The sequence below is a fragment of the Falco peregrinus genome, chromosome 7 (assembly GCF_023634155.1).
Source record: "Falco peregrinus isolate bFalPer1 chromosome 7, bFalPer1.pri, whole genome shotgun sequence".
Classification (NCBI taxonomy): domain Eukaryota; kingdom Metazoa; phylum Chordata; class Aves; order Falconiformes; family Falconidae; genus Falco; species Falco peregrinus.
The window spans coordinates 57,423,768-57,448,065 of NC_073727.1; the positions used below are offsets into that span (position 1 = coordinate 57,423,768).

At 36.5% G+C, this 24,298-nt stretch overlaps 1 protein-coding gene across 15 annotated transcripts in view; it reads left to right on the plus strand.

Annotated features, from left to right (window-relative positions):
- The window catches only part of PUM2 (pumilio RNA binding family member 2), a 73,574-nt gene that overhangs the window by 44,262 nt on the left and 5,014 nt on the right, over positions 1 to 24,298 (plus strand). For 7 of the 15 annotated variants that reach the window (XM_027779243.2, XM_013294967.3, XM_055809435.1 and 4 more), the window contains 8 exons: positions 5,950 to 6,093; positions 7,141 to 7,422; positions 12,162 to 12,398; positions 18,899 to 19,166; positions 19,724 to 19,853; positions 21,844 to 21,978; positions 22,242 to 22,379; positions 24,050 to 24,175. In XM_027779243.2, coding sequence (XP_027635044.1) covers positions 5,950 to 6,093; positions 7,141 to 7,422; positions 12,162 to 12,398; positions 18,899 to 19,166; positions 19,724 to 19,853; positions 21,844 to 21,978; positions 22,242 to 22,379; positions 24,050 to 24,175 — 1,460 coding nt within the window. The remainder of the gene's footprint in view (positions 1 to 5,949; positions 6,094 to 7,140; positions 7,423 to 12,161; positions 12,399 to 18,898; positions 19,167 to 19,723; positions 19,854 to 21,843; positions 21,979 to 22,241; positions 22,380 to 24,049; positions 24,176 to 24,298) is intronic. The other 8 variants (XM_055809436.1, XM_055809429.1, XM_055809427.1 and 5 more) reach the window with 3 other exon arrangements.

Consider the following 24,298-nt stretch of genomic DNA (forward strand, 5'->3'; position numbering starts at 1 on the left):
CTCACACAGTCATATTTTACACGTTTAGCTGTGGAACAGACTGGCTCCTGTGATTTCTTTTGTCTGTTGTGTTTTATAACTGCCATTTTTATTTATTTTCATGCAGTAGTATCTTCAGCTTTTAGCATCTTTCTCTCACCTAAAATGAGGAGTCAACAAAGTGTGCTGTTACAGCACTTGTCAGGTATCTCGGTGCCTCACCAAAACGGTGGAGAAGGCCTGCAAACAGGAGTATCAAAGATGCTGTAAGCATCTTTGCAAAAGCCTCAAAGGTTTTGCTATCCCTTTTTTTCTGTGTTTTGGGATGTGTGTGTGTGTTGATAGTTACTTATTAGTTCCTGTTTTGGACATGGAGCTGTAAAACTGTGGAGTGGTCCGTGCCTTGTAAAAAGGCTGTGAGATTTGACTTGAGTCAGATCAACATTTGAAACCTTGACCCAGCCCAAATTTGTGACTCCATTATAGGAAGATGTAAAAAGAGGTTATTTTCAAAAAGAAATAATTAAATAATTCAAGGGCTGTTCTTAAACCCACAGAAAGGCCCCTCTCCAAGTGGATGATTGGGAGTAATACCGTGTGGTAAACTACATAAACTCAGTAATGCAAGAGCCTGTCCTGCGAAGACTGGGCTGGGACTTGAAGATTTTTTTTCCTCTTCCACAAGCCCCAAGAGGTTTTGTGTGAGGGCAAGAGCCTTTTTGTTCAGTTTCCATTGTAGGTTGCTTCTTTGTCCCATCTGCCGCATGCTTGGATGGTCAGAGAAAAACTTTATTCACGTGATTGTATTTCAGACTGTTCTATAATAGGAATTGTTTGCAACTGGCTTTCAGCCTTACTGACCATGCTCTTAGAGGAAATAGGGCTCAAAATATAAACAAAAAGGACATTTATTTTCTCAGTCAGCACAAGATGGTTTCATAGTGAGTCATAGGGAGTGCTTGGTGATTCCTTTTTTTAGGTGGAGAAGGCTGAAGGATGATGAAATGAATACAAGCCATTTTAGTTTGGAATCATGATACTCTTTTAGATGTCTGTATTTGAGCTAGATACTTAAGGCTCCTTTTTTAGCTAGCGAAGAGAAATAGGAACTTTTAGTCTTGATTCATCTGCCTCTATTTTAGTTGCCTGATTTAGGATAAAGTAGGCATGGCTCCACGTGTGCCTCTTTCTAACCACATACTTTAAAATTGGGTCAAGATGACTAAATTACATCTATATACCAAAATGTGATTAAGTGGATCCCAGGTAGTAACCACGAACAACACATATAATGTAATAAACAAGCAGAAAATATGTGAAAATCTTATTTCAATGGACTTAGATGTTTAACAAGAAAGTGTAGGTCCAAACAGTTTTTCAAGTGTTTGAATATTCTTTACAGGGAGAATATTTGTACTTTGGTTTCACTGTGAGCTAATAGATGAGAGTATATTCTTCAGCTTGTCCATACTGCTGTTTTTAAATTTTCAGCTGCTTTCTCCGTGTCACAGCCTTCATGTTGCATAAAATTAATGAGCTATCCCAACTATAGGATTGTTTTATTTTTCAAATTTGATATTTCGGGTATTTCTGCATTAATTTAGGGAGGTATATTCAAGTAGCACTTCAGGCACATATCCTAAGTGCAAAGAGAGAGTGTCTGAAATCCAGGTTACTTTTCATGTAATATTTTTAAGTCTCTTTCCAGAAGAATTCAGGTTCTTTTTTAAAACTATCAAAAATTAAATGCATTTTGCACTGGAGTTGTACAATTACATTTTAAATTCTAGTCCTAATTTAACAAGTCTTTCAGTAACAAGGATTTTTTAAAAAACAAAAGTTTCTGATTAAATAAATACGCAAGACAGAGTGTGCTCCCAGTTTCATCATAATATGATCAGTATGTTCTTTTCTACGAATAAAACCAGTCCTCATCACAGGCAGTGGCTGGGCTCGGCTTAGTCATCCAAATTCAGGAATCTACATGTGACCTCAGTTGTCTAAGGAGTCATTGTGCTCAGTGAAGATCTTCCTAGTGCAGTTTCTGTACAGAGGCTGCAGAGCTGCTCAGCGTACCCTAAAAGAGATGTCTAGTGGCAGGTCAGCTTAATCCCTCTAGAGGCTTCATTGATTGCATTGGCTAGATCATATGCAACTTAAAATTTTATTGAATTCATGCAAGAGAAGCTGTTAGTGTTGCCTGTAGTGGTGCATCTAGCATACAGGTGGGCATGTAAATTGATTTGTCTGAATGTGCTGGTTTTGTATAAAGCATTAAAACTCAACAATTTCTATTGGCATTGCATTTTTTTATTACCCAGAGGAATTTGGAGTGTGACATTACGATGGGTCATGCATTCTCTGCTTCCAGATGAACTAGAAGTCAGATTTAGTTGTGGTGGGCATACAGGGAATTACAGTATTGGCAAAGTTATAGAAAGTATAAATCACTGGTAAGATAGTAAGTTAGGAATTTGATTTGCGAGAGGGCAAGTGCGGGAATAAGGCATTGCATGCCTGTCAGAACAAATGAAAGGTTACAGTGGTTCGGGTTTTGGTAAGCTTGGGAGACTGAAGACTGCAGCACTTAAGGAAAGATGGAAGACTAAGAGCTGAATAAATCTTCAAATCCATATGTGGAGGAAAATAACTGGATCTTGGGAATGTTGAGAAGGGAGAAGCTGTAAATTTTCTACACAGGGAGAGATGACTACAGTGAATTGCAGGTTATGCTTCTGAGGGGAGAAAGGGAAAGGTGTCAGGATGGTAGTGTTAAAAGGGGCAGATAATGGAGTTGGCAGTAAGAAGTGTCACATCTGTTAACTTAAATGGAGTAGAGAGAAGTGACAAAGTTTGACATACGTTTGGGTGTCATCAGCAAGGAAAGTTGCATAGAGGGAAGGGAGTAGGAGATCTGGGCAGAGCTTTGTGGTATTACATGCAAAAATGTGAGAACAGAGTGTGAAGTATCCAGAAAGACACTAAAGAAATTACTGGATGGATAAAAACAATGCTAAGAGTGGGCTGCAGGAGCCAAGAGAACAGACTTCCGTGCGTTCTTTAAGAACATTTAAGGTTTGTGTGAAAAGAATCCAAAAAGTTTTCGGTCTGTTTTTGAAGACATTTAGAAATCATTTCAAGAAAGCACACTACTGGTAAATCAGATTGTTTACTTTTATATTCCCTGCTGATCAGGAGGCAGTAAGTGTAGATAGAGAGTTGAATTTTAAAATAAAAGGTGCGATTAGGAAATCGATTAGGAAGCAAAGAGTATGTTTTAGGTTTTTGGTTGAAGTGGAAGACCATGGTAAGCTTGAATGTGAATGCACTGAATGAGTTTTATAGTTAATTTGGAGGGGGAATTGCACAGCTGCAGGGAGATGAGGATGTGATGGAGAGGTAATAAAAACTGAAAGGGGAAGAGAAAAGGAAATTAGAGGATCTGGGAAGTTGTCATTTGATCTTTGGTAAGAGTGAAGGCTGGGAAATAGTTTTATCTTTGTGCAAAGTTTGTAGAACACTGAAGGAGGGAAAAGCAGAAGACTTAAGTTTTGCTATGGAAGCTGTTCAGTTATTTAATCTGAGATGGTCTCTCTGAAATCATTTTTGATGTCAAAGCTAATAATTTTATACCTTTGAGGCTGGAAATGCACTTGGCAAGGTCTCAGCAATTTCATAAATAGTTTTACATTGCTTTGTTTTAGTAGATTAGAAAGCGGAGAGGCCTTGTATTCTAGGTCAGAATGCATTCATTTCAGAGATTAGGAACATAGATGCACCCATCAGTTCTCGTACACAGCTTGAACTTTCTGTGGTGGATGTTATCTTGATGCTAATGACCTAGCTTATTACTAATTTTAAATGACCTGTTTGTGGGTGGCATTACAGATAAGATGGTGGTAAGGAAGTATCGAGAGAAACTGGGCATTTTGTAATGCAAAGAGCAAGTGCAAGTTGTTTCCATTTAATTCGGCAGTCATACTAGTCAATTGCTTTAGAAGATCTAAAATGAATGTATTAAACTGCATTACTGTTAATCCCAGTAGTTTTAATTTATGCAATACTGTGTAAGTGACCTTCTTGGGTTTTTCTTTTCCCCAAGTATTTTGTATTGGAAAATAGACTGCTTTACATTGTGGACCTAAAGTCATTTAAAATGCTGTCTATTAGTTTCAGATGAGCACAAGGGTGTAAATATATGATTAGTCCTTTTTGTATACAGCTATAGCATTATCTGTGGGTTTGAACATTAGAAGAGGGTAGGTGGACATGACAGAGTAAATACCTGTAAGCATTAGCTAATTGTGAGTTCTGAAAAAGCAGGTTTTTATGATACAGCAGTAACAAATGGCGGGACCAACATGGTATTATAAATTGAATGTGCTATCAGTAAAAGTAGAAACGATGTAGGTACTAGTAATTAAATATTGCAAATATATGCAGGAACGTATGTGGTATTATAAAGACCTTTCCTGCTGTGTCACTAATCTGATATTCTATGCTGTATTCTGTACAGAAATACAGTAAAACAAACAGCGGCCACTGTCGCCTTTCCATACCCTGGGAATGTAGCAGCCTTTCATAGTGGGGAAGGTGGTAGAGCAGTACAGCACAATTTTGTAGGTGGAAGAGGGGTGGCACCTAGAATTTGGACCTGCGTCTCCAGCTTCCCTGCCGAGGACCATAACCACTAGGCCAGTAGGCAGGTGGTGGTTATACCTCTGTTTTTGAAGCAAGTCATCTAGGTAGAAGAGATAACACAGTTGTTTTAGAAATTGAGGAGCAGAAAATACGACATGGAAGCCTGGTGATGGAAGTACTGTCCTGGAATTAGAGGCCCAGGTCTTTATGTTCAGATCCATATATATTTCAGAGAACTCTGCCAGACCTATTTCTGAACATACATGGAAACTGACTGAAAAGAATATGCAAAGTCTTGGTTCTTACATGTACAAAAATAGATGTGTGATTTTTGCAATCTTGACTTTTTTCTTAATAGCATTAGTATATATTTGAACATGGGAGGAATATCAAAATTCTCTTGGGTCTTGTTTTATTGCTTTATAAGACTAGTCAACCTAAAAATTACATGGTGTTATCTTTGTCAGCACCCTTTCTTAGATTATCCTAGCTCTTGTCCTCCATTTTTTTAAGGGATCTTATTCCAGTTCTTCTAGTTGATTATAAAGTGTCAGACCTATAAAATTAATTCTTCTCTTGCTCTTGTCCTAAATAAAGGGGGGTGGGGGGGTGGGGGGTGTTCGCTCCTTTTTGTCTCTTGCCTTCATTCATAGCTTGTATCCTGTTTTCCTTCCTACTACTTGCTTTTTTCCTTTTTCTCTCCTAGTTCCAACTCTTAACTGTCAACTGAATGAACTTAAACTTGGATTACAGTCTTTTTTTCTGTAAAATTGACTGATCCAAGGTATTCCTGCACTTACTAGCATTCTTTTCCTACTGTTTTTGTAGATACAGTTTTAAGTGTGGCTAAGTCATGTATGGAATTGCCAAAGCTGCATTTAGTTCAGCCCTTCAATTGTACAGATTTCTGTACCTTTTCCACGTACAAAGGAGTACAAGAGAAATGTAGACTATCTTAAAATACTGAAAGAAACTGATTCAGTTACGATCCAAATATGACCAATTGTGGTGTTCCTCTACCTTTTCACTGTGGCATTAGAAACTTCCTTTGTTAACCTTGAAAATAAAATTCAGATTTAGACTACTAAATTTAGCTGTTACTCTGTTTTTTTAAAAGCTATGTAGAGCATTCCTAAGTAAGATTTTTGTCACACTGTTTTACAATATTCACTGCTTTTTCTTCTGATGTCCAGTTGACGTTCTAAGGTAATATGGCAGAAATGCTGTTTTCCCCCTTGTAGTTTGTTTTCAGAATATTTCAAGGTGAGAAGAAACACAGACTATATGAGACTATCTGTACTACTAATTCTTGTATTCTATGTTGTGTAGGCTATCAAGTACTAGCTCCCACTGCCTATTACGATCAGACTGGTGCCTTAGTAGTAGGCCCTGGAGCAAGGACTGGCCTTGGAGCACCAGTCAGATTGGTGGCCTCAGCTCCTGTTATAATCAGCTCTGCAGCAGCACAAGCAGGTGAGTACTTAATCCTGCATGGAGGCTTCTTCCACTTTTATACTGAATCTTAACAGTAATGTTGCTTGATTAGTATTTGATATTGTTGATGTGTTTTGTATGCATCCGTGAAATTTTCTAGTTGTGAAGGATATACCATACATACTCTTTTTCTTATTCTGTCACGTCCCGTTCTCTGAGACTGCTGTTTCTCAGAGATGTAGTTTTCCTTTTTTTAAATTCAAATTTACAGTCCTCTCCCCATACATATACAGGCATGTTTCTGCAAATGTTGTTGCTTGTCAGATGTGAACATTTTTCAGTTTCCTCTCCCCACACATATAACGCGCACTTCTCATCAATCTCCTAAGTAGTGTCCTCTGGGCAGCATCACTTCATTGCTTCAGCCTGGCAGAAGATGATGGAGTGCTGTGGGGCCTTGCTATGCTTTTCTCTTGAAAGTATTTTCTCCTGAAAAGTGTGGCAACAAAGAAATAACTAGAGGGGACAGCAGAAGAGAATTAGTTATATCAAAAGTATCTGGTTTTCTTCTTCTCTTTTTATCAGTGATGAGGTCTGGTACTACTTTACTGAACCATGCATTTATTGTATTTGTTAAATTAAAATCCAAAATGCTAACACCAGATGAATTAATCTGTTCAGAAAATTAGGTTTTAAGTTTATCTATAAGCTTCTTTATGGAGAACTCACTTCTGACATAAATAGCTGAAGATGTCTTTCAGTGACTCTTAGCTGCAATTCTGCTATTGCAACCTTGGGTGTAAAAGTACGGTTCAGTAAACAGTAATGTCTTACATGTTTACACTGAAAATTCCCTAAATTACATTAACAATTCTACAGCCTTGATTAGCCTACAACATACACTGTCTGTTTTTTTCGTTGGGGTAATTAAGACTGGGTAATACTATAGAGTCTTTTTTAGTTCTTCAGTATGTGGATTTCTGCTTGTTTAAGGGGGCTTCAAGAAAATGTGATTTAGATCTCAATATTCCATTTCCAGTCAGAAATGTCTGAGAGAGTAATCATGATTGAAAACATGTTTTACAGCTGCAGCTGCTTCAGCTGGAGGAACAGGAAACAATCTCACTGGAGCCACGAATGGTCTATTTCGGCCACTTGGTGCCCAGCCGCAACAACAGCAACAGCAAACAAACAGTAGCCTACAATCCAATTCATTTTATGGCAGTAACTCTTTGACCGGTAACTCCCAGAGCAGTTCCCTTTTTTCACATGGTCCTGGCCAACCAGGAAGCACATCTCTTGGCTTTGGAAGTAGCAGCTCTTTAGGAGCAGCTATCGGCTCTGCACTTGGTGGATTTGGCTCATCAGGTAGGTTGTTTAATATAGTGAGGAAATTCTGTGAGACTTTCGTGTTAATAAAAAAAACTGCATCTATATCCAGGCATATTAGATACACGTACATTTCTATAAAGAATGTGCAAAAATAGGTTATTCAAGTTTAAAACAAATTATAGAGGTAGAAAAAGGGGGTTTTAAATTCACTCGGGCTCTGTATACAAGATGCATTTTTGAAGAATATTCTGTAGTCATAGGTATCTCCAAAATATTTTCCATTTTGAGCACTGTACTCTGCTGCAGAAGATTGTTGCTGTTTTTACTGAGCTGCTTTTTATTTTCAAGGAAATCTTCATTCTGCGCTTAAAATAACAATTGATGATGTTTGAGAGATGCATTCTTTTGTTCTAGTTTTCATTGCAGGAAAATTCCATTTTTTTTACAAAATTAAAGAGCATATGACTTTCTGAATTTGAAAAGTGTTTGTTTCCATAAGATTCTTAATAGGATATATAGAATGGAAAGACTTAATACTGAAGAACAGTCATTGTTAACTCTAGTAGGTTTAATCTTAGACATAGTTAAGCCTAAATAGTTCTTTGCAAGTTGAGGCCTTAAATTATTCAACAGATGCTCCTAAATGTTGTCGACCTGTTTGTATTAAAAAAAAAAAAAAAAAAAAAGTTGCCTTCATGTTTCTGTTCTTATAGCAGAAATTTCTTACACAGTTTTTAAAACATGCAAGGTAGGTTTTCTTATATTTCAGATGCAGTATTAGTAAGGCAAGCGAAGTATCTTTTCTAAAGAATATTTCCTTTGGCTATTACTCTCTAAGTTACAGCACCGAATTGTTTATTATTTAGAAGTATTTTAATGAAATCAGCAGAGCATGTTTATAACCTTACATATCTTGAAGATGGGTAGAAATTGGGGGGAAGTAATCTAACTCTAAATTCAAATCTAATTCAAAACTAAACGCCCTAAGGGAATTTAAAACAAAAAGTTGAAAAAAAATTTAAAAAGTGAAGATTATTACAAGATATCTTAATATATGTAAACACTGAAGGAAAAACACATCAGTGTTAAAACATGATACCTGCTATTTGGTAACTAAGTGGAGGTGAATAGTGATATCAAATATGCTGTGTACCAATACAGAGATTTTTCTCAGTCTTGTTTTTCATCAGTCAATCTGAAAAATTATGTATTTTAACAAAATTAATGTGAAAAAATCCAGAATAAAGTTTTGATAATTTTTAAAAAAAGTAGAGGCTACTCAGGCATGTACAGTTTCTTAGTTTTCCATAACGCCCGAGCAGGTAGATCTTATTTACAAAGTAATTGTGCTATCCCAGTGCTATATTTTGTAATATAACTTGTCCTGAGTTACTTGTAGGATTTCAGCGAGTTCTCAGCAGCTGTGTTTTGCGCTAATACAGTTTCATTACATTGATAGTGATGATAAGTATATCTGCATATTTAATGCAGTGCACCCGTTTTAAGTCATAAAAGTCTTTATCCAGCATTATCAGAAGGACCTCCATAGAATACATATTTTAGTTGTGGATCTACTTAAGAATAATCAGCATAGTTCTTTCTGCCACAGGAGAGTAAGCCTTTTTCTTGTAGCAAGGATCAGTTCCAGGGCTTTGCCCAAAGCCTTCAGCATAGACAGCATGTGCTGGAACCTTGCAGCAGTATCCTAGGTGATTTAATTAGCATGGTAGTTTCCACAGGGAAGCAGAAAGCCTATGCTTTTGCAGTTTGAGAAGTGCTGATGAAAGGTGCTGTCTAAACCTTAAATATTTTTAGTTGTATTATTGGAATAATAGTATATTGAAAGTGCCCCTCTGCCAAGTATAAATTGTACTTGCCATAATAGCCACTTAAAAAATGCTTTCTGATTTATTTTTTTTTAAAAGAGCTCATGAGCTGTATGTATATATGCATTGAATTACACAGGCAAGTACTTAAACAAATGGTGTTAATGCATGTTGAGGCAAATGAAAAACAAGTTTAACTTTTTACCTGCCAAAGTTTCAGCTTCTTTGTAACTCAATGTGTTGTAAAGGTTGAATTTCAGTTAAAAAATAGCTGTGAAGACTGATAGATGGCAATATAGGTCTTGCCCTTACGTTTTCAGTTGTTACGTGGGGAAAAAAAAAAACTGCAAAAAATGTAAAGGTGAGCGTATTCTAGCTGAATGACTGAACAACAAAATATAAACTGAAGAGGCAAGCATACCATATAAATGGCTGTATGTACTTTACAGTTACAGTCTATTTACATTATTTATATCTCTTTACATTACATCTATTATCTTATTACAAAGTTAGTCATACCATGTACCTAAACCTAAAATGGAGTAAGTTACTGCAGCTTAACAGGTAGCTAAGAATTAGATCAACTACAGCAGCTTTCCAGGTGCCTACTTCTGCCTTGTAACATGTGTAAAGTAATTACATTAGCTTAGTGGTGAAGAGGGGTAAGCCAATTTAAATTATCTTCTGGTTTTTGTGAGCGTTGCCTCTGTGTGTGTGAAAATGCCGTTCAGCTGGTTCACAGTAACTTGTTAAGCTGCAGTAATTTAGCCGAGTAAGAAACCCTGAAAGAAAGCTAAAGTTTGCTTAGATTTTTTCATAGTTGGAAAAATAACAATCCATCATGTAGCTTTATATTAACATTCACATGGTTCACTAGCTGAGCCAGAACTTGTAGACCTAGTCTCAAATCTTGAGATTTCTTTCTAATTGTTGCCTTAATTTGCTCTTCTGATTTCTTATTCTCAATCTCCTTGCCTAGTTAGTCCAGTATCTTTTCCTTCTGGCTTCTCCTGTAGTATGTCTTCCCAATTTACAGGCAGTATTTATCTCCTGCTTCCCCTACCCCTCCCAAATGTTTCTGTTTCTGCTTGTACTGTGTGATGTTCCCATCATCAGCTTACTATTCCAGTCTTTTTGCCCCACAGTCACATATACCTTCTACAGCCTGACTTTTCTTCAGATCTGCTTTCTTTTCATCCTCAGTCCCACTGGCTTTGAAAAGTGCTTGCCAGTTTTTCTTGCAGTCTCCTTGTTGGCTCCTTTGTCTGACCTCTCTCTCCTCCTGGTTCTGGTTTCTTTGTTTTTCTTTTTCTTTTATTTTTCCCTGGTCTATTTCTTGTGTTTGGCTTTTGTCTCCTCTGCATTTGAATTGGAAAACTTCCTTTCCACACTGCCTGATGGGCCTTCCAAACATAAGGTGGGATCTTGGACAGCAGTCTCAGTCCATTTTTGGCATGGCACACAGAAGCCTAGAAGCTCAATTGCAGGGAAAAGTTTATTAGCTATCTCAGATGTGCCATGTATGGACAGGAGTTCTAAGTTTTCAGCTATAAGTCTGTGCTGAACTTGTATGAACTGTGATTTTGCTAAGATTTTTAGCTCAATTGAAGAGCATGAAAATAAAGGTCTCCTGTTGCTAGCGTATTGGTCTGAGTACCTGAAAGCATTAGCTTTTCAAATAATAGGTAGCTGGATTATTTTGCTAAGGATAAAGCATCTTTCCTTGCCTGTTTTTCTGAAATGGCAGCGTTTGGGCACAGCCTCTTTGAAAAACTTCATTCAAGCGGATACTTGCCATGAAAAGTATTAGCCAAGTTGCTAATGTTACGAGAAAATAAATTAGTGCCTTAAAATGGAAAGTATCAGGAGACCTTTATATTGGGCCATGCTGCCAGCTTTAGTAGGAAAAGGTGCCTGACAAGGGTGAAGATTCTGGAAGTATAAATTCTGACCTTTTTAAGTTGAAGTAGAAATCAATTTTCCAAATTTAGCTTATAAAGTATCTTTGTTAATATCCATAATCTTGGTTTTGTTCATGAGTATAATAAAGTTCCAGTGTTTATTACAGGCACGGTAGTTGAGTATTTCACTAGTATGTAACAATACTAGAATTTAACATTTCTAAAAGCTTTTTATTGTTCTCCTAATTTATCCTAGACTGTTCATCGCCCTGCTGAATGATGCTGTGCAGGATAACCAATCCTTCACTAATACACTGTTATCCAAAGCTTCTAATCTGATTTGACTTTGAGAAATACTGGTAGCAGTAAAATCACATTTTCAGTTTCTCTCCTTAATTTTCCTATCTCTGCTCTGCTGCTCATCTTTTCCTTAGCCTATTCCCTCTTTATAATATCTTTTCAAAACACTTCTTTGAGAACCATAATTCTCGTAGGGAATTTTAAGCAGTCATTTTTTTCCTACAGGTGAGGGGTTCACAAAGGAGGAAGTTCAGGAACGGCTGAACAGCAACGTAGATTTTCTGAGCCCTTAAACAGCAGTCAATTTTCTTTAGCCTTTTTCCTGAAATCAAGTATCACTGTCTCATAATTTACAGTAGAAAAAAATTTATCAAAGACTTTAGTGGAAATATTTTTAGAATCATTTATTCTATAAAGTGAATAAAGTGACAGTGTAATCTAATCTCATAAATTCCCTATTTGTCCCAAAGCCTGAAGCCAGGTGGTTAAAACAGAGTACTACAATATTGCTGTGAGAAATCTAGAATGAAATGTTGAAAGACATGGGCATTGGTGAAATTACTTACCAGTGGTATGTTTATACCCACTTAGATTTACTTAAAAGCATGTGTGGTTATCACAGTAATTGTCTTTGTCGTAACGATTGCTGTAATTATTGTGATCGCATCTGTTATTGCCCAGCTGTAGTTGGGGATAGGTTTTATTCAGTTGACACTGTGTAATTAGGGTCTTTTTATTTCTTCTTCAGTTGGCAGTTCTGCAAGTAGTAGTGCCACAAGGAGAGATTCTCTATCTACTAGCTCTGACTTGTACAAAAGATCTAGTAGCAGCCTAGCACCCATAGGGCAGCCATTTTACAATAGTCTGGGATTTTCCTCCTCTCCAAGTCCAATAGGCATGCCTCTGCCAAGCCAAACGCCAGGACATTCACTTACGCCACCGCCATCACTTTCATCACATGGATCCTCATCCAGTTTGCATTTAGGTAAAAAAAACAAAAACAAAAAACCAAAAAAACACTTTTTGTTTGTATGTGTGTATGTATTTCTATGTGTAAAATATATGTTGCATAAGAGATGTCACATTACCTTTGCTGTTAAACAGTTTTGTAATGAAGAGGGGCCATTCCTGAAAGGTGAAGAGCATGCTCAAATGCTCGTTGATTTGACAGTGGAGGGCACTCAGCTTTTTTGCAATATCAGGCCAACAACTGATTTCTCTTCCGTTGCAGAAGCCTGATAGAGAGTCCAGTAAGACTTACTGGTCCTTTTTGTATTATGTTTCTACAGTATGGAGGAGCAAAGGTGCATTATTTTGTTTCTACTACAGTGTATTACCACTTAAAGCATGTTTTAAGATTATACTGTGTTTAACAGTGAAGCGACTTTCACTACTGCCCCTTACCATGATAAAGTAGAAAGTGAGCAAAGCTGTCACTGTAAAATGTATTGAAAGGTTATTTTTGAGTGAGTGAGCCTTCTGCCTCATGGCCTAGATGCTTTGCCAGGAAGACAATAGTTTATTACCAGGCTGGTGGAAAAAACCAAAATATTTTGTGAAAGAAGTAGCAAAGGCTTTGTCAGTGGTGGCTCTCTGTTACCAGATACACTTTTTTTAAGGAATGATGATAGTAATCTTTGTAGAAAATTTTTGAGCTAGTTAGGTGACATGGGAGCTCAACCTTGTTTTTATAAAAAATTAAAAATGCAATAAAAATTAAAAATCTACAGAAACCCCACCACAGCCTACAGTATATTTAGAAGATAATGCCTCTAACCTGAGGTTACTTGATAAGCTTTCTCGATAAGCTTTCTCTTTTCTTTTCACTGCAAGTCTTTGTGGTCATTTAATTTGGATGCTAAAATCATATATTTCAAGATTGAGTTGCCAGTTGCTCCAGTAACTATTCAGTGCACACTTTCGTGCGTGTAATAGGCAACCTAATCCCCTGTACTTCTCTTAGCACAAATAAAACAGGAAAAAACTCAAGTGCCTACCAAAATACACTTAGAGAGAAATATGTGAATGATTTGTATAACAAGGTTAAAAGTAATTTAAATATATTACATTTACAGTTCAGTATCCCCTTCACGGTTAAGTGCTGAATACCCGAAGTAAAACTGGGCAAGGGGATGTTTCAGCACATTTTATTTTTTTTTACTTACCTTTTTTCCTTTTTCAGGTCTACAAAGTGCACCTTTGGGCTGAGACCAAGCATGGAAAGTTTCAGCCCAAATGGAGGCTTTTGAGAAAGTTCTGAACATCTGACAATGGGGTTATCATGGAAATCTTTTTCTTTCTTTCTTTTCAAAGTACTCTCACTATAGTTTTCATATTGCTGAAAACTATACTTAAACAAATTTTGGAAGGCATTATCTAAAATTCAAAACACTTGATGTTTTTATATTGCTTCACATTTGATAAATGTTAAAATACTTTTTTCAATTCTGAGAAAATAAGCTGCAATCAGTATAGAGGATTACCTCTGTTAGCAGAAATTGTTAAATACTGATTTTAATCCACTTCAGACTGTTTGGCAGTGTGAACTAAGCATAAGAGTTTGTTAAAATCATGTACTAGATCATTCTGACTTTTACACGCTGTACAGTTGTACTCTGAAAATTGACACAAGCTTGTTGGCTTCCATGTGTACTGCCTCTTCATCTTGCAAATGAAGTGGACCTTGGTTACGGGTAAACATTTCGCTACCTTACCAAATCAATCTGAAATTTGAAAATTGAGGTCTTTTGGATTTTTGCTTTCACAAAAATGCAGTCTTTTTTTAGCACTTCCTGCGCTCTGCCCTGTGTCGTTTATTTGAGCAGTTATGTCCGAGGTGCACCACTGCTAAAAGTTGAAGACTATTTCTGCAGTTAATGGTCTGTCCTGTTAAATTTATTCTGGTGTGTTCATCAGCTACTCTTGGAAGCATTTATTTTGTTCACACATAAAAAACAAGAAGGCAAAGCTTCCTCGCCAAGTGAGAAGTTATACCTGAAATCAAACAGGGAGTATATTTTAAGAAGGGTATGATTAAACACGTAGTCACTTTTCAGAGTAGAACAACACTGTAAGTTCATGTATGCATGCAGTTTCCATTGGTATTCTGATAATGCCTGTCAAATGCAGCTCTCCCTCCACCTTCAAAACTTGTTGTCCCGCCTGCTTTTATCAACAGGTTCAGCTAAGTTTAACTCCTATTTTAAAATCAAACTCGATTGCTCCTGTTATAGCCACCAGAATACTAGAGCACAATACTGGGAAAGGGTGCATGGTTTTATAACCCCTTTGTCAGACACTGCTGCAATTTGTAGCTTAAAAGACCAATTTCCCTTTTACAAGAAACTTGTGATATTTTACTGGGTTTATCTCTTCTCACCAATTCTTATCCAACATCCTAAAATAGGAATATGCTAATTGCTTTGTTCCAGTGTCAGTTTTCCTGTATTTGAAGGGATTTGTCAGTTGTCTGTAACTGCTGCTTTGCTGTAATCAGTTGGAGCAGTAAGGTCATGAATTTGAACTACCCTTTCACTCCCAGGGACAAAAAACAGCAAGAGGGAAGGATTTTTCCTACATTATTAAAAATCCTTTTAGATTGATAGTGCATACTCTGATGGTATATTGCAGCATTTGAAGGGTTTGGTGTAGACGAGGATTTTTAAAATCTGGACTTTCGGAGGTAATTATTTTCTGTGTGTTGCAAGCCAAGTTTGTTAGTAGGTCAGGTTGATGTTTTTATCTTCAGAAGTGGTCATTCTAGGAAAGAGTGAAGGCCTCTTGGCTAGACAGGATGGGGAACTTTGCATTGCCTCTGCTGTGTACCTACTCTGTAGGGCTTCAGTAAACCAGGCATAATAAGCACTTGCATTGATTGGTAAAATATGTACATATATATGCATATATGTGTACGTGCATATGTGTAATTCTGTTTTCTATATGAAGATGAAATTTTTTAGCTGAGGATGAGATGAAGCTATGTTTTTTTACAGGTCAACAAATACTTTGTAGAAATCAAGTTTAAAGTGTGTATATATTCATGCATTATTTTACTAGAAAATAATACTGCTGACTGATTTAAACAGTTACTGTGCAGTAAATCTGGTTTATGTCTTAGTTAATTTTTAAAATACTTTGATAGTAAGTACTAACAGACTAATGCTATCTAATGTGCTTAGATCTAGTTTTTAGTATTTTTTTCACGTTCTCCTTTACATTAAATACGCTATCCACATTAAGGAGTTAGTACTTTTAACATGCTTTGTGTCCTTGAAGCTTAGTAAGGTTCTGTTTTAGATGGTCTATATCCCCTTTATACCTCTGTGCCTCCTCTTCCCTATGGACTAGCCACAGGGTTTTACGTTCAATTAAGCTGTAAAACAAACGTAATATTAATCATTGCATCGGAGAACTCTGTTTTACAAGATCAGAAGTGATACCTAAGTGATTATCTGAAGAATGAACTGTATGCTTTATTCCCCAGCGGTTTGTAATTGTGTGGCTGTACTGATGCCTGATAAGTCTTTTAAAATGTCAGCGTTTGCAGAAATGTTTAGACTAGGTGCTTTACTCAGTAGCGTATGTTCCCCAAATAATTCATAAGACCTAGGCTGTTAACTTTGTAGTTTGGAATCAGAATCTGTAGAACAAGTGTCCTTAGTTCTTGAAGAGCCTGGGGAGGTGATAGGGTAACTAGAATTCAGATTTCAGTTTTCCTTTTCTAAGCTGTGCACACCCGAAGTTTTCAGAAAAGAGGCCAGGTGTCCTTAAAGTCCACACTAATGCTTTGGTGATTTTTGGACTGAGAAAGTAATAAAAAAAATAATAATTTTAAGAGTTGTATACAAGAATTGTATACGTTGTATACAAGAGTATATCTGCATATAATAAGTACCTATGACAATATGCTTTTATTTTGGGGGGTTTACAGTTTTGCAAATCTGCAGAGTTGCCACTGAGCTATAATACTGCTGCTGTAGTAGAAGCTTATGAGAAGAAAATCTAGTTACTTTATAAATTACTGGTTTTTATGGTAGTGCCCAGGGTTTTAAAAGGTTAACCTTTCTGTGTGCTTTTGAAGTATGACAGGTTCTTCTAGGCACAGTGGATATGTTTTCAGCCTTCCTGAATTATGATCCTGCTTAACATGATTTTCTGAAGTAGTTTCACCGGCTAGACAAGAGCCTCCCAGTTGCAGCATAGTCATCTAGTTGTCTTGGAAGACTTAAAAAGGAATCATTCCCAAATCAGACTGAAGAAAGGCTTGATAATCTTGAGTGTGAAATGTATATGTGCAGTTCTACTACACATATATAGCATGTTAAAAACTACAAAGTTTCTCAATTTCTGGTTTTAAGTGCTGGATAAATTTAATTTATACTTGCATGAAAACTCAGTTAAAGAAAAAAAAAAGCAAAGCTGAAACTATTCCTGATACAGTCATGGAACTGCACATGTGAATGCTAATTAAAGCCATGCAGTTTGTGAACATATAATCAAAACTATTAGTTTCTGGCACAGAATTGAACATGTGATCAGTGGAGTAATAGAGATGCTACGACAGGAAAGTAGCCTGTAACACTTCCTTTTGAACGGACTTTGCTGCCCTCTCGTGGTATTAAATAGTGTTACTACACAGCATTTACGGGGAAGCTAAGACTTCATTCATATATTTAAGAAATCTAGCTGAGAAATACCATAATTTCAGGTGCATAACTTTTTGTTCTTTAGAAGGCTGTTCCTAGAAGAGAAGTGACCATAGAACATCACTGTCCATACTGCTTCACCTGCAGAATATTGGGATTCTTTTTTCTTTTTGTATTTTAGTGTCATGTTGCTGTCAGGTCTTTTCTGGAAATAGTGATTGTCAGTGGAAACTAAAAATGATAGTTTAAAAAAAACCTTGATTTTTATGGCTGTAAAGAATTAAATGACTTTAATTTCAAGGAAAATGTAGCAGTTTTTAAAAGGTATTGCGGGGCATAAAGTATTTACTGATTTTTACACTGAATTTTGAAAACTAATTGTAAAATAAATACTAATTATTTCTATTTTAGGGCATAATCCTACACAATGCATAAACGTGATGCTTGATATGTCTTGCAGAGCACTAACATCTTAGATTCTGGTATAGTAATTTTGACCTTTCAAAATAGATACTTTACTATTAATACATTACCAGCCCACTGTAACACTGTTGTTGCCTGGCCTTATAAATACTTGGAACCAAAAGAAGGCTTGGCTGGGGCACTGTCAGCTGATTTTTATTTTTTTTTTAATTAATTTTGTAATAGAGCACCATTCAAACAGCACATACTGCAATTTGTTTTAAATTCAAATGTAGATACTTCCTCTGTTGACTTTGAAAGGGCTTTCAGTTACTGTGTCACTTTCTAGATAGGGAAACTGAAAATGCTTTCCTTCTCTAATTCATACTTGATAATTTTAGGGGTTTTGTTTAAGTAGTAGAGTTGAGGTTTCTAGGTGGGAATTGTCTTTGAGGATTTCTGCTTGTAATATAGTTAGCAGTATCCCTTTTAAAATCATTCTGTAGTTGGGAAAGATGCTTTGTTTGCATGCTGTTTGTGATAATTGTTGCCTGTTGTAAAATAGAGGGGAGAGAGGGCTGTTGGAGGAGATGAGTGACATAAACTGATTAGAGAGCAATATATGAGGAGAAATTCACAGGACTGAGATGATGATAGCTGTAGATGGAATCCTAGCAAAAAGGAGTAGAACCTAAACATAGGAAGGCAATTTAGTTCTTAGAAAGTAAGGGAAGACAGAGTGTAGTGACAGTGAATGTTTTCACAGCAAGGAAAAGACTTATGTTCCTAAAAGTAACTTTATATCTTTGAGTGGTTTAGAATTAAGTAGAGCATTCTTAGTTACCTGGTTTGAAATTTGACATATTTAGTGCTTACAAGAGGTACCAGATTAAAGCCTGGGATGCTGAAGTCATCAAATATCCTGCAGAACAGGTACAGCACGGCAAGAGGCACCATGTGTGTCTCCCCAAAAATGCCCTTTCACCCTGTAAGTTGGAAAGGTACCTCAGTAGGGACTGAAGGGTAGTTCAGATTTCATGGTCTATTTTGAAACAATTGGCTAACTTTGAGACTACTAACAAAGGTGTGAGTATTACTTATGAAGTGGAAATCTGCCCACTAAGCTAAGGCCCACCCAGTTCTAAGGTTTCTGTAACTCTGAGTGGGTGCTCACTTTACCTGCTTTGTTATATTATTCTAATGGCGTTTCTTTCCCTGGTGCCCTTCACATAAAATAAAAATGAGGAGGAGAATGGTTTTATTATATTGGAAGATAAAGCTATCTAACTTTTCCAACCATAATGAGGTAAATATAAATAACAAGACAACACCGTTGTTTTCTTTGGCTCCAGGGTGTATCCGTAGTTCTAGTACACTTACTGTTTTGCTGTTGCTTACTTTCCTTATGGCTTTTACTGACAGAACTGCTTCCTTGTAGGAGGACTGACAAATGGTAGTGGTCGCTATATTTCTGCAGCACCTGGAGCCGAAGCAAAGTATCGCAGTGCAGCAAGTACCTCCAGTCTTTTTAGCTCCACCAGTCAGCTCTTCCCTCCTTCACGCCTTCGTTACAGTAGGTCTGATATTATGCCTTCTGGACGTAGTCGATTGCTGGAAGATTTCAGAAACAATCGTTTCCCTAATCTTCAATTAAGAGACCTTGTTGGACATATTGTTGAATTTTCCCAAGACCAGCATGGTTCTAGGTAATTATAGTGAAGTTAATAACTTAATAATGTTTTACTGTTTTGATATTGTTATATTAACGTCAGACATTTGAATGAGCTGGTAGTCATCTTAATACAAAGCATGCCATTAATTGGCACACATGCTCTTACACTGACCTTTTCCTTCTCTAGGAAATTTCATTATAAAACTAGTATAAATTTAGCTGCTTGTGGAAGTTTTCAGTGTTGAAGCAGCCTTATAACTAGACTTGTAAACTAGTATTTAGGTATGAAAAAGAGGTTGATTAAGAAAACAAAATATCTGGCATCTGGAATGTAAAACTTTTTTCAGCAATACATCATCAGGTACTTAGCTATTGTTATTCTTTTCATCTTTAATCCTTTTCAAATGAAAGTTTTTAAGTATAATTTTACTAAAATGTATAGTTTTATACGCAAAGGCACTACTTTCATTTTAATAAGTTTTATAAGGGTTGAATACTTGCTTTAGAATTTTGAGGTGTCTCATTGAAATAGTGTTTGAGAGGTTTTCCTGTTGTTTATGTAAAGCATAATGTACCTTTTTTTGCACTTAGATTTATACAGCAAAAGCTGGAGCGAGCTACTCCAGCTGAGCGCCAGATGGTATTTAATGAGATCCTGCAAGCAGCGTATCAGTTGATGACTGATGTGTTTGGAAACTATGTAATACAGAAGTTCTTTGAGGTAAGCGTAACACTAAGTGTATGAACAGAAATGCAAATGAAATGCTGTAAAATCTGATTAAATGTAACTTTTTTCTTAACATCATAGTAGAATTCTACTGGACTTTCACCACCAAACCCAGGCGTGTAAGACTGCACACATGTTTTCTGTTCTGTATCCTCTTGGTTTTTTTATTTGTAACAGGCAAACAGGCACAGTTGCTCTTTACATTGGTGGTACATACATTGGTGAACATTGATGAACGTACAGGCTGCACACTCAGGCTTTGCAAGCCTTTTAGAGTAATTTACAGAGTCTTTTAGCAGATGATAGTGAACATAAAGATTTGAAGGATGATACTTATTGTTTCCTGCATCCTGGTAAAAAGTGGGTCTCTAAGAAGCGCTTGCACCCAAAATAAATAGCGGTGTGAACTTTGTCGAGTGCTGTATATGAAGAAACACATGTATTGGGGTGGAAAAACTTTGAGGAAGGGATTTCATAACATACATCCAATATTACGGGAACTAGTATTTAAAACAGCTTTGGATTTTGTTAAGAACTATGGGGTGGAAAAAAAAAGGCCTTATCAAAGAGTTACAAGATTTGATTTGCTGAGAGGAGAATTAAGCAATAGCTGTGTCCTAGAAAAAGTTACATGTAGGAAAGATATCTGGCTTAGTGTACTTTAAATCAGGGAGCTTGTCGAAGTATCGGGGTGGATAGAAGGTGAAGCTGGAAAACATTCATTAAGAAATAAGATGGTTGCTGTAAACAAAAATGTAGTTTTTAAGGAATAATCTATGAAACAATGTGATTACTTTTTTTTTTTTTTTGCTTGATGCTCTTTTTTTACAAATCAGAATACCTTCTGAAAAGCCTGGCTGACATATGGTAAGATCTTGATCTTGTTCAAGGGTCATCAGGTGCTGGTTTTTTCCATAATGTTAGGTTGGATGGTTACATAGATAATCATTCAGTTGAGTGTTTTCATCTTAATTCTGCGGAAGAGTTCTCAAGAAAAAGTGCAGTAGGCCTTAGGTGTAGTAAAGGACTTGGCTCATTATTTAAGTAGGAAGGCGAAGTTGTTTGAGTTTTCTTCAGAGTCTTGGATGACTACAGATGTCGGATTTGGGAGTTCTCAGCAGTGCTGTGTGAATATTGCTGGTGCTACCCAGTTGGTTGTCCAGCTGATTGCTTCTGTGTTGTCTCTTGTACTGTGCCAACTCAGGATCTTACATGGGGATCTGGGAACAGGATTATGTGTATTATTATGAAGCTCAACTGGCTTTACTCTGCTCAACAGGGAGCAGCACAGGAGGCTGTAGTAGCACTGTGGAAGGAATAACATGGGCAGGAACTAGCTACTGCTGAAGGACATTGGTTGAGTTACACTAATGCAGCCAGTGTTCAAAAACATTTTGACTTTGGTCTGCAGAGCCCAAGCATTTCTAAATTTCTTGAAGTGCCCATGGTCAGAATCATCATTCAAGCCATGTAAAGTTTGAAGTAGCTTCTTGGTAAATTCAGGGGTTGAAATCTGCTTCCCCCGCCCCCTCCTGTTACAGCTTGCTTACTGTATACAAGATGTAATATACACTGACCAGTACGAATTTGAGATAATCAGAGAAAAACAGATTTGAATTAGTATTTTATAGTAATCTGCAATTAATTTGCCTGGTATAATTTGTCTAAATAAGTGGGTTATTGCACTTAAATATTCCTACAAACAGAGAAGTATAAACTACTTCAGTTTCTTCTGTTGTCTTTCAAGGTCATGCATTTGATAGCACGTATGCGACTGGAATGTGGAATATTACAAAATGTTGCATTTAGAAAATAAAAGCTTCTGGTAAATGCACCTACCAGAAGTACAAAGGGAAAAATCATTCAAGGCACACAGTAAACATGAAATATATCATGAAAGTACTTACTCTGACATGTAAACTCCAGCATGCTGCACTATGTCTTCACTTGTTAACAGCATTTTATTTTATTTTATTTTTTTCAGTTTGGAAGCCTGGATCAAAAGTTAGCCCTGGCAACACGCATACGTGGTCATGTTCTGCCATTAGCCCTACAGATGTATGGTTGTCGTGTTATTCAGAAAGCACTTGAGTCAATCTCGCCTGACCAGCAGGTAATTGTAAGTTAGAGCAATACTTTTTTTATTTTATTTCTTTTTATTACATCAGTCTTTTTACTTGTTTAAGTTGTCGATCCTTTCCTTCATTATGAAATGCCCTAGGGACTAAAATAGTTGTTTAAATTAAAATTAAAATGTTGACGTACAGAAGTAAACCACCAGTGTATATGAAGATTGGATAGTTAGGATGAAATGGAATATTCTTTTGAGGGTGAGGAAGAATCATTGTAAAGACAAGGATAATTTTTTTTTTTTGTCTTCAGAATGAAATGGTGAAGGAGTTGGATGGCCATGTTCTGAAATGTGTGAAAGATCAAAATGGAAACCATGTTGTACAAAAATGTATTGAGTGTGTTCAACCCCAGTCGCTCCAGTTCATCATTGACGCGTTCAAAGGACAGGTAATGTCAGCAGTTCATTTCCTTTCCTCTTCTGTAGGGTTGCTTTGATTTGCAGATCTTTTTCCATCATTTGCCTGTACAATATAGTGTTTGGCACATTGTCAGCTTGTTTTAAGTAGGATAAAAAAGGGATGATAAAATGGAAAAGCGGTTGAAGAGACAGTTAACATGCTGTAAAAAGATGAATCTGTTGGAGATGGGGCTCTAGAAAGACCTGTTTGGATGTATTATAAATACGTACGAGGTATTTGGCTTAAGGCCAGGCTTTCTGTTTGAGTTTTGTGATACACCATTTCAGATTTCCTTTATAACTTTTAACATTGCCGTTTTTGACATAACAATAAAGTATCTGCTCTCTAGCATATACTTTTTCATTAAAATTTCCATTTTCCATTGGTTATGTTGCAAGTCTCTTTCAGCGTTTCCCAATCAGTGTCTGTCATTAAGGAAATACTTTGAAGAAATCTACTAATCTGTTTCCTACATATGAGCTAGTGTTAAGTGAAGGGGGGTGGTGGTATTTGTTTGTTTAAGGTTGGGGTTTTTGTTCTGTTTCCAAAAAAATTATTAATAAAAGGTTGATACTGTGCTGCAGGCTAAAGAATATGCTGCAGCTAAATAAGATTTTAATATTCTGAGACAAACGTATACTTTTATAGTCTTAAGAATTGTAAAAATCTCACTAACTTGGCTGTGTTAACTAAATTTTACTTTAATGGATGGCCAAACGTATTTCTGAACAAAATCTACAATACCCTTCTCTCACATTTTACACAACAGCAATACCTGAGTTATTGTTATACATAGTAATAAATGGCATGCCAAGGTTTCTAGCATCAGGTCTTTCTAGATCAAAGGGTATAGGGGTAGATGAGATGCAGTTTCTAAACTGTAAATACAGCCTTTTGACTAAAATGTGACTCTCTTTACTAGACATCCACCCTCAGCTCCAAGTAATTATATATAAAAAAATACCAGCTAATCTGAAGTGGCAAATGAAAAGTAATAGGCTTTAGTCACGTCATATAATAATATGTATCTTTTTCACCTGCCTGCCTGCATAGTTTGGATCACTGTCTAGTCAGACAAGATTGTGTGTTCAGTTCTGACCAACACTGCCTCTTAAACCTTCTGAATTAATCCCCAAAACACAAACCTGGCTTCTGGAGAAGGAAACAAAAGGAATAAGCAAGATTTTGACTGTATGTTTTGAATACTTATTTACAAACTCTGTATCTGTAACAGGAAGACTGTCGTATATGCTAGAATGTGAAATTAGTGAAAAATCAGCCGTAATAATTGAACTTTTTTTTAAATGAATTTCAAAATCTTAACATTTGAAGATGAAGTACTAAGTACAAAGAAAAGCTTGAAAGGTGAACAGTGCTTAACTAAGGGTCATACTTCCAGGCTTTCCTTTACAGATAAATAGGCTAGAAATACTCTAATGAAAACCTGAGTTCTTAGTTATATAATTACTGGAATCCTTGACACACAAAAACCTGCATTTTCATTGTTTCTCAGCTTCTCCTGGAGGTGGAATTCTGATACTGGAAGGCAAATTTTTTTTTTATAGTAGTTGACATGTTCAGTTCCATTTCAGACATTTGAATATTACTGTCTCTGTAAGCTTCAGTTGGTTTAACTTCAGTTTGCAATCCTATTTTAAGGTATTTGTACTTTCAACTCATCCATATGGTTGTAGAGTAATTCAGCGCATTCTGGAACACTGTACTGCTGAGCAGACTTTGCCAATCTTAGAGGAACTGCATCAACACACAGAACAACTGGTGCAGGTTAGTGTGTGTATTAATTTTTTAATGTGTTACAGAGCCTTTTTTGTTGTCATAATTTATTCCTGTTTCTTAGTTTAAGAAATAGTTTAAATGCGTTTGCCTCTTTAGTTTTTTAGACATTGA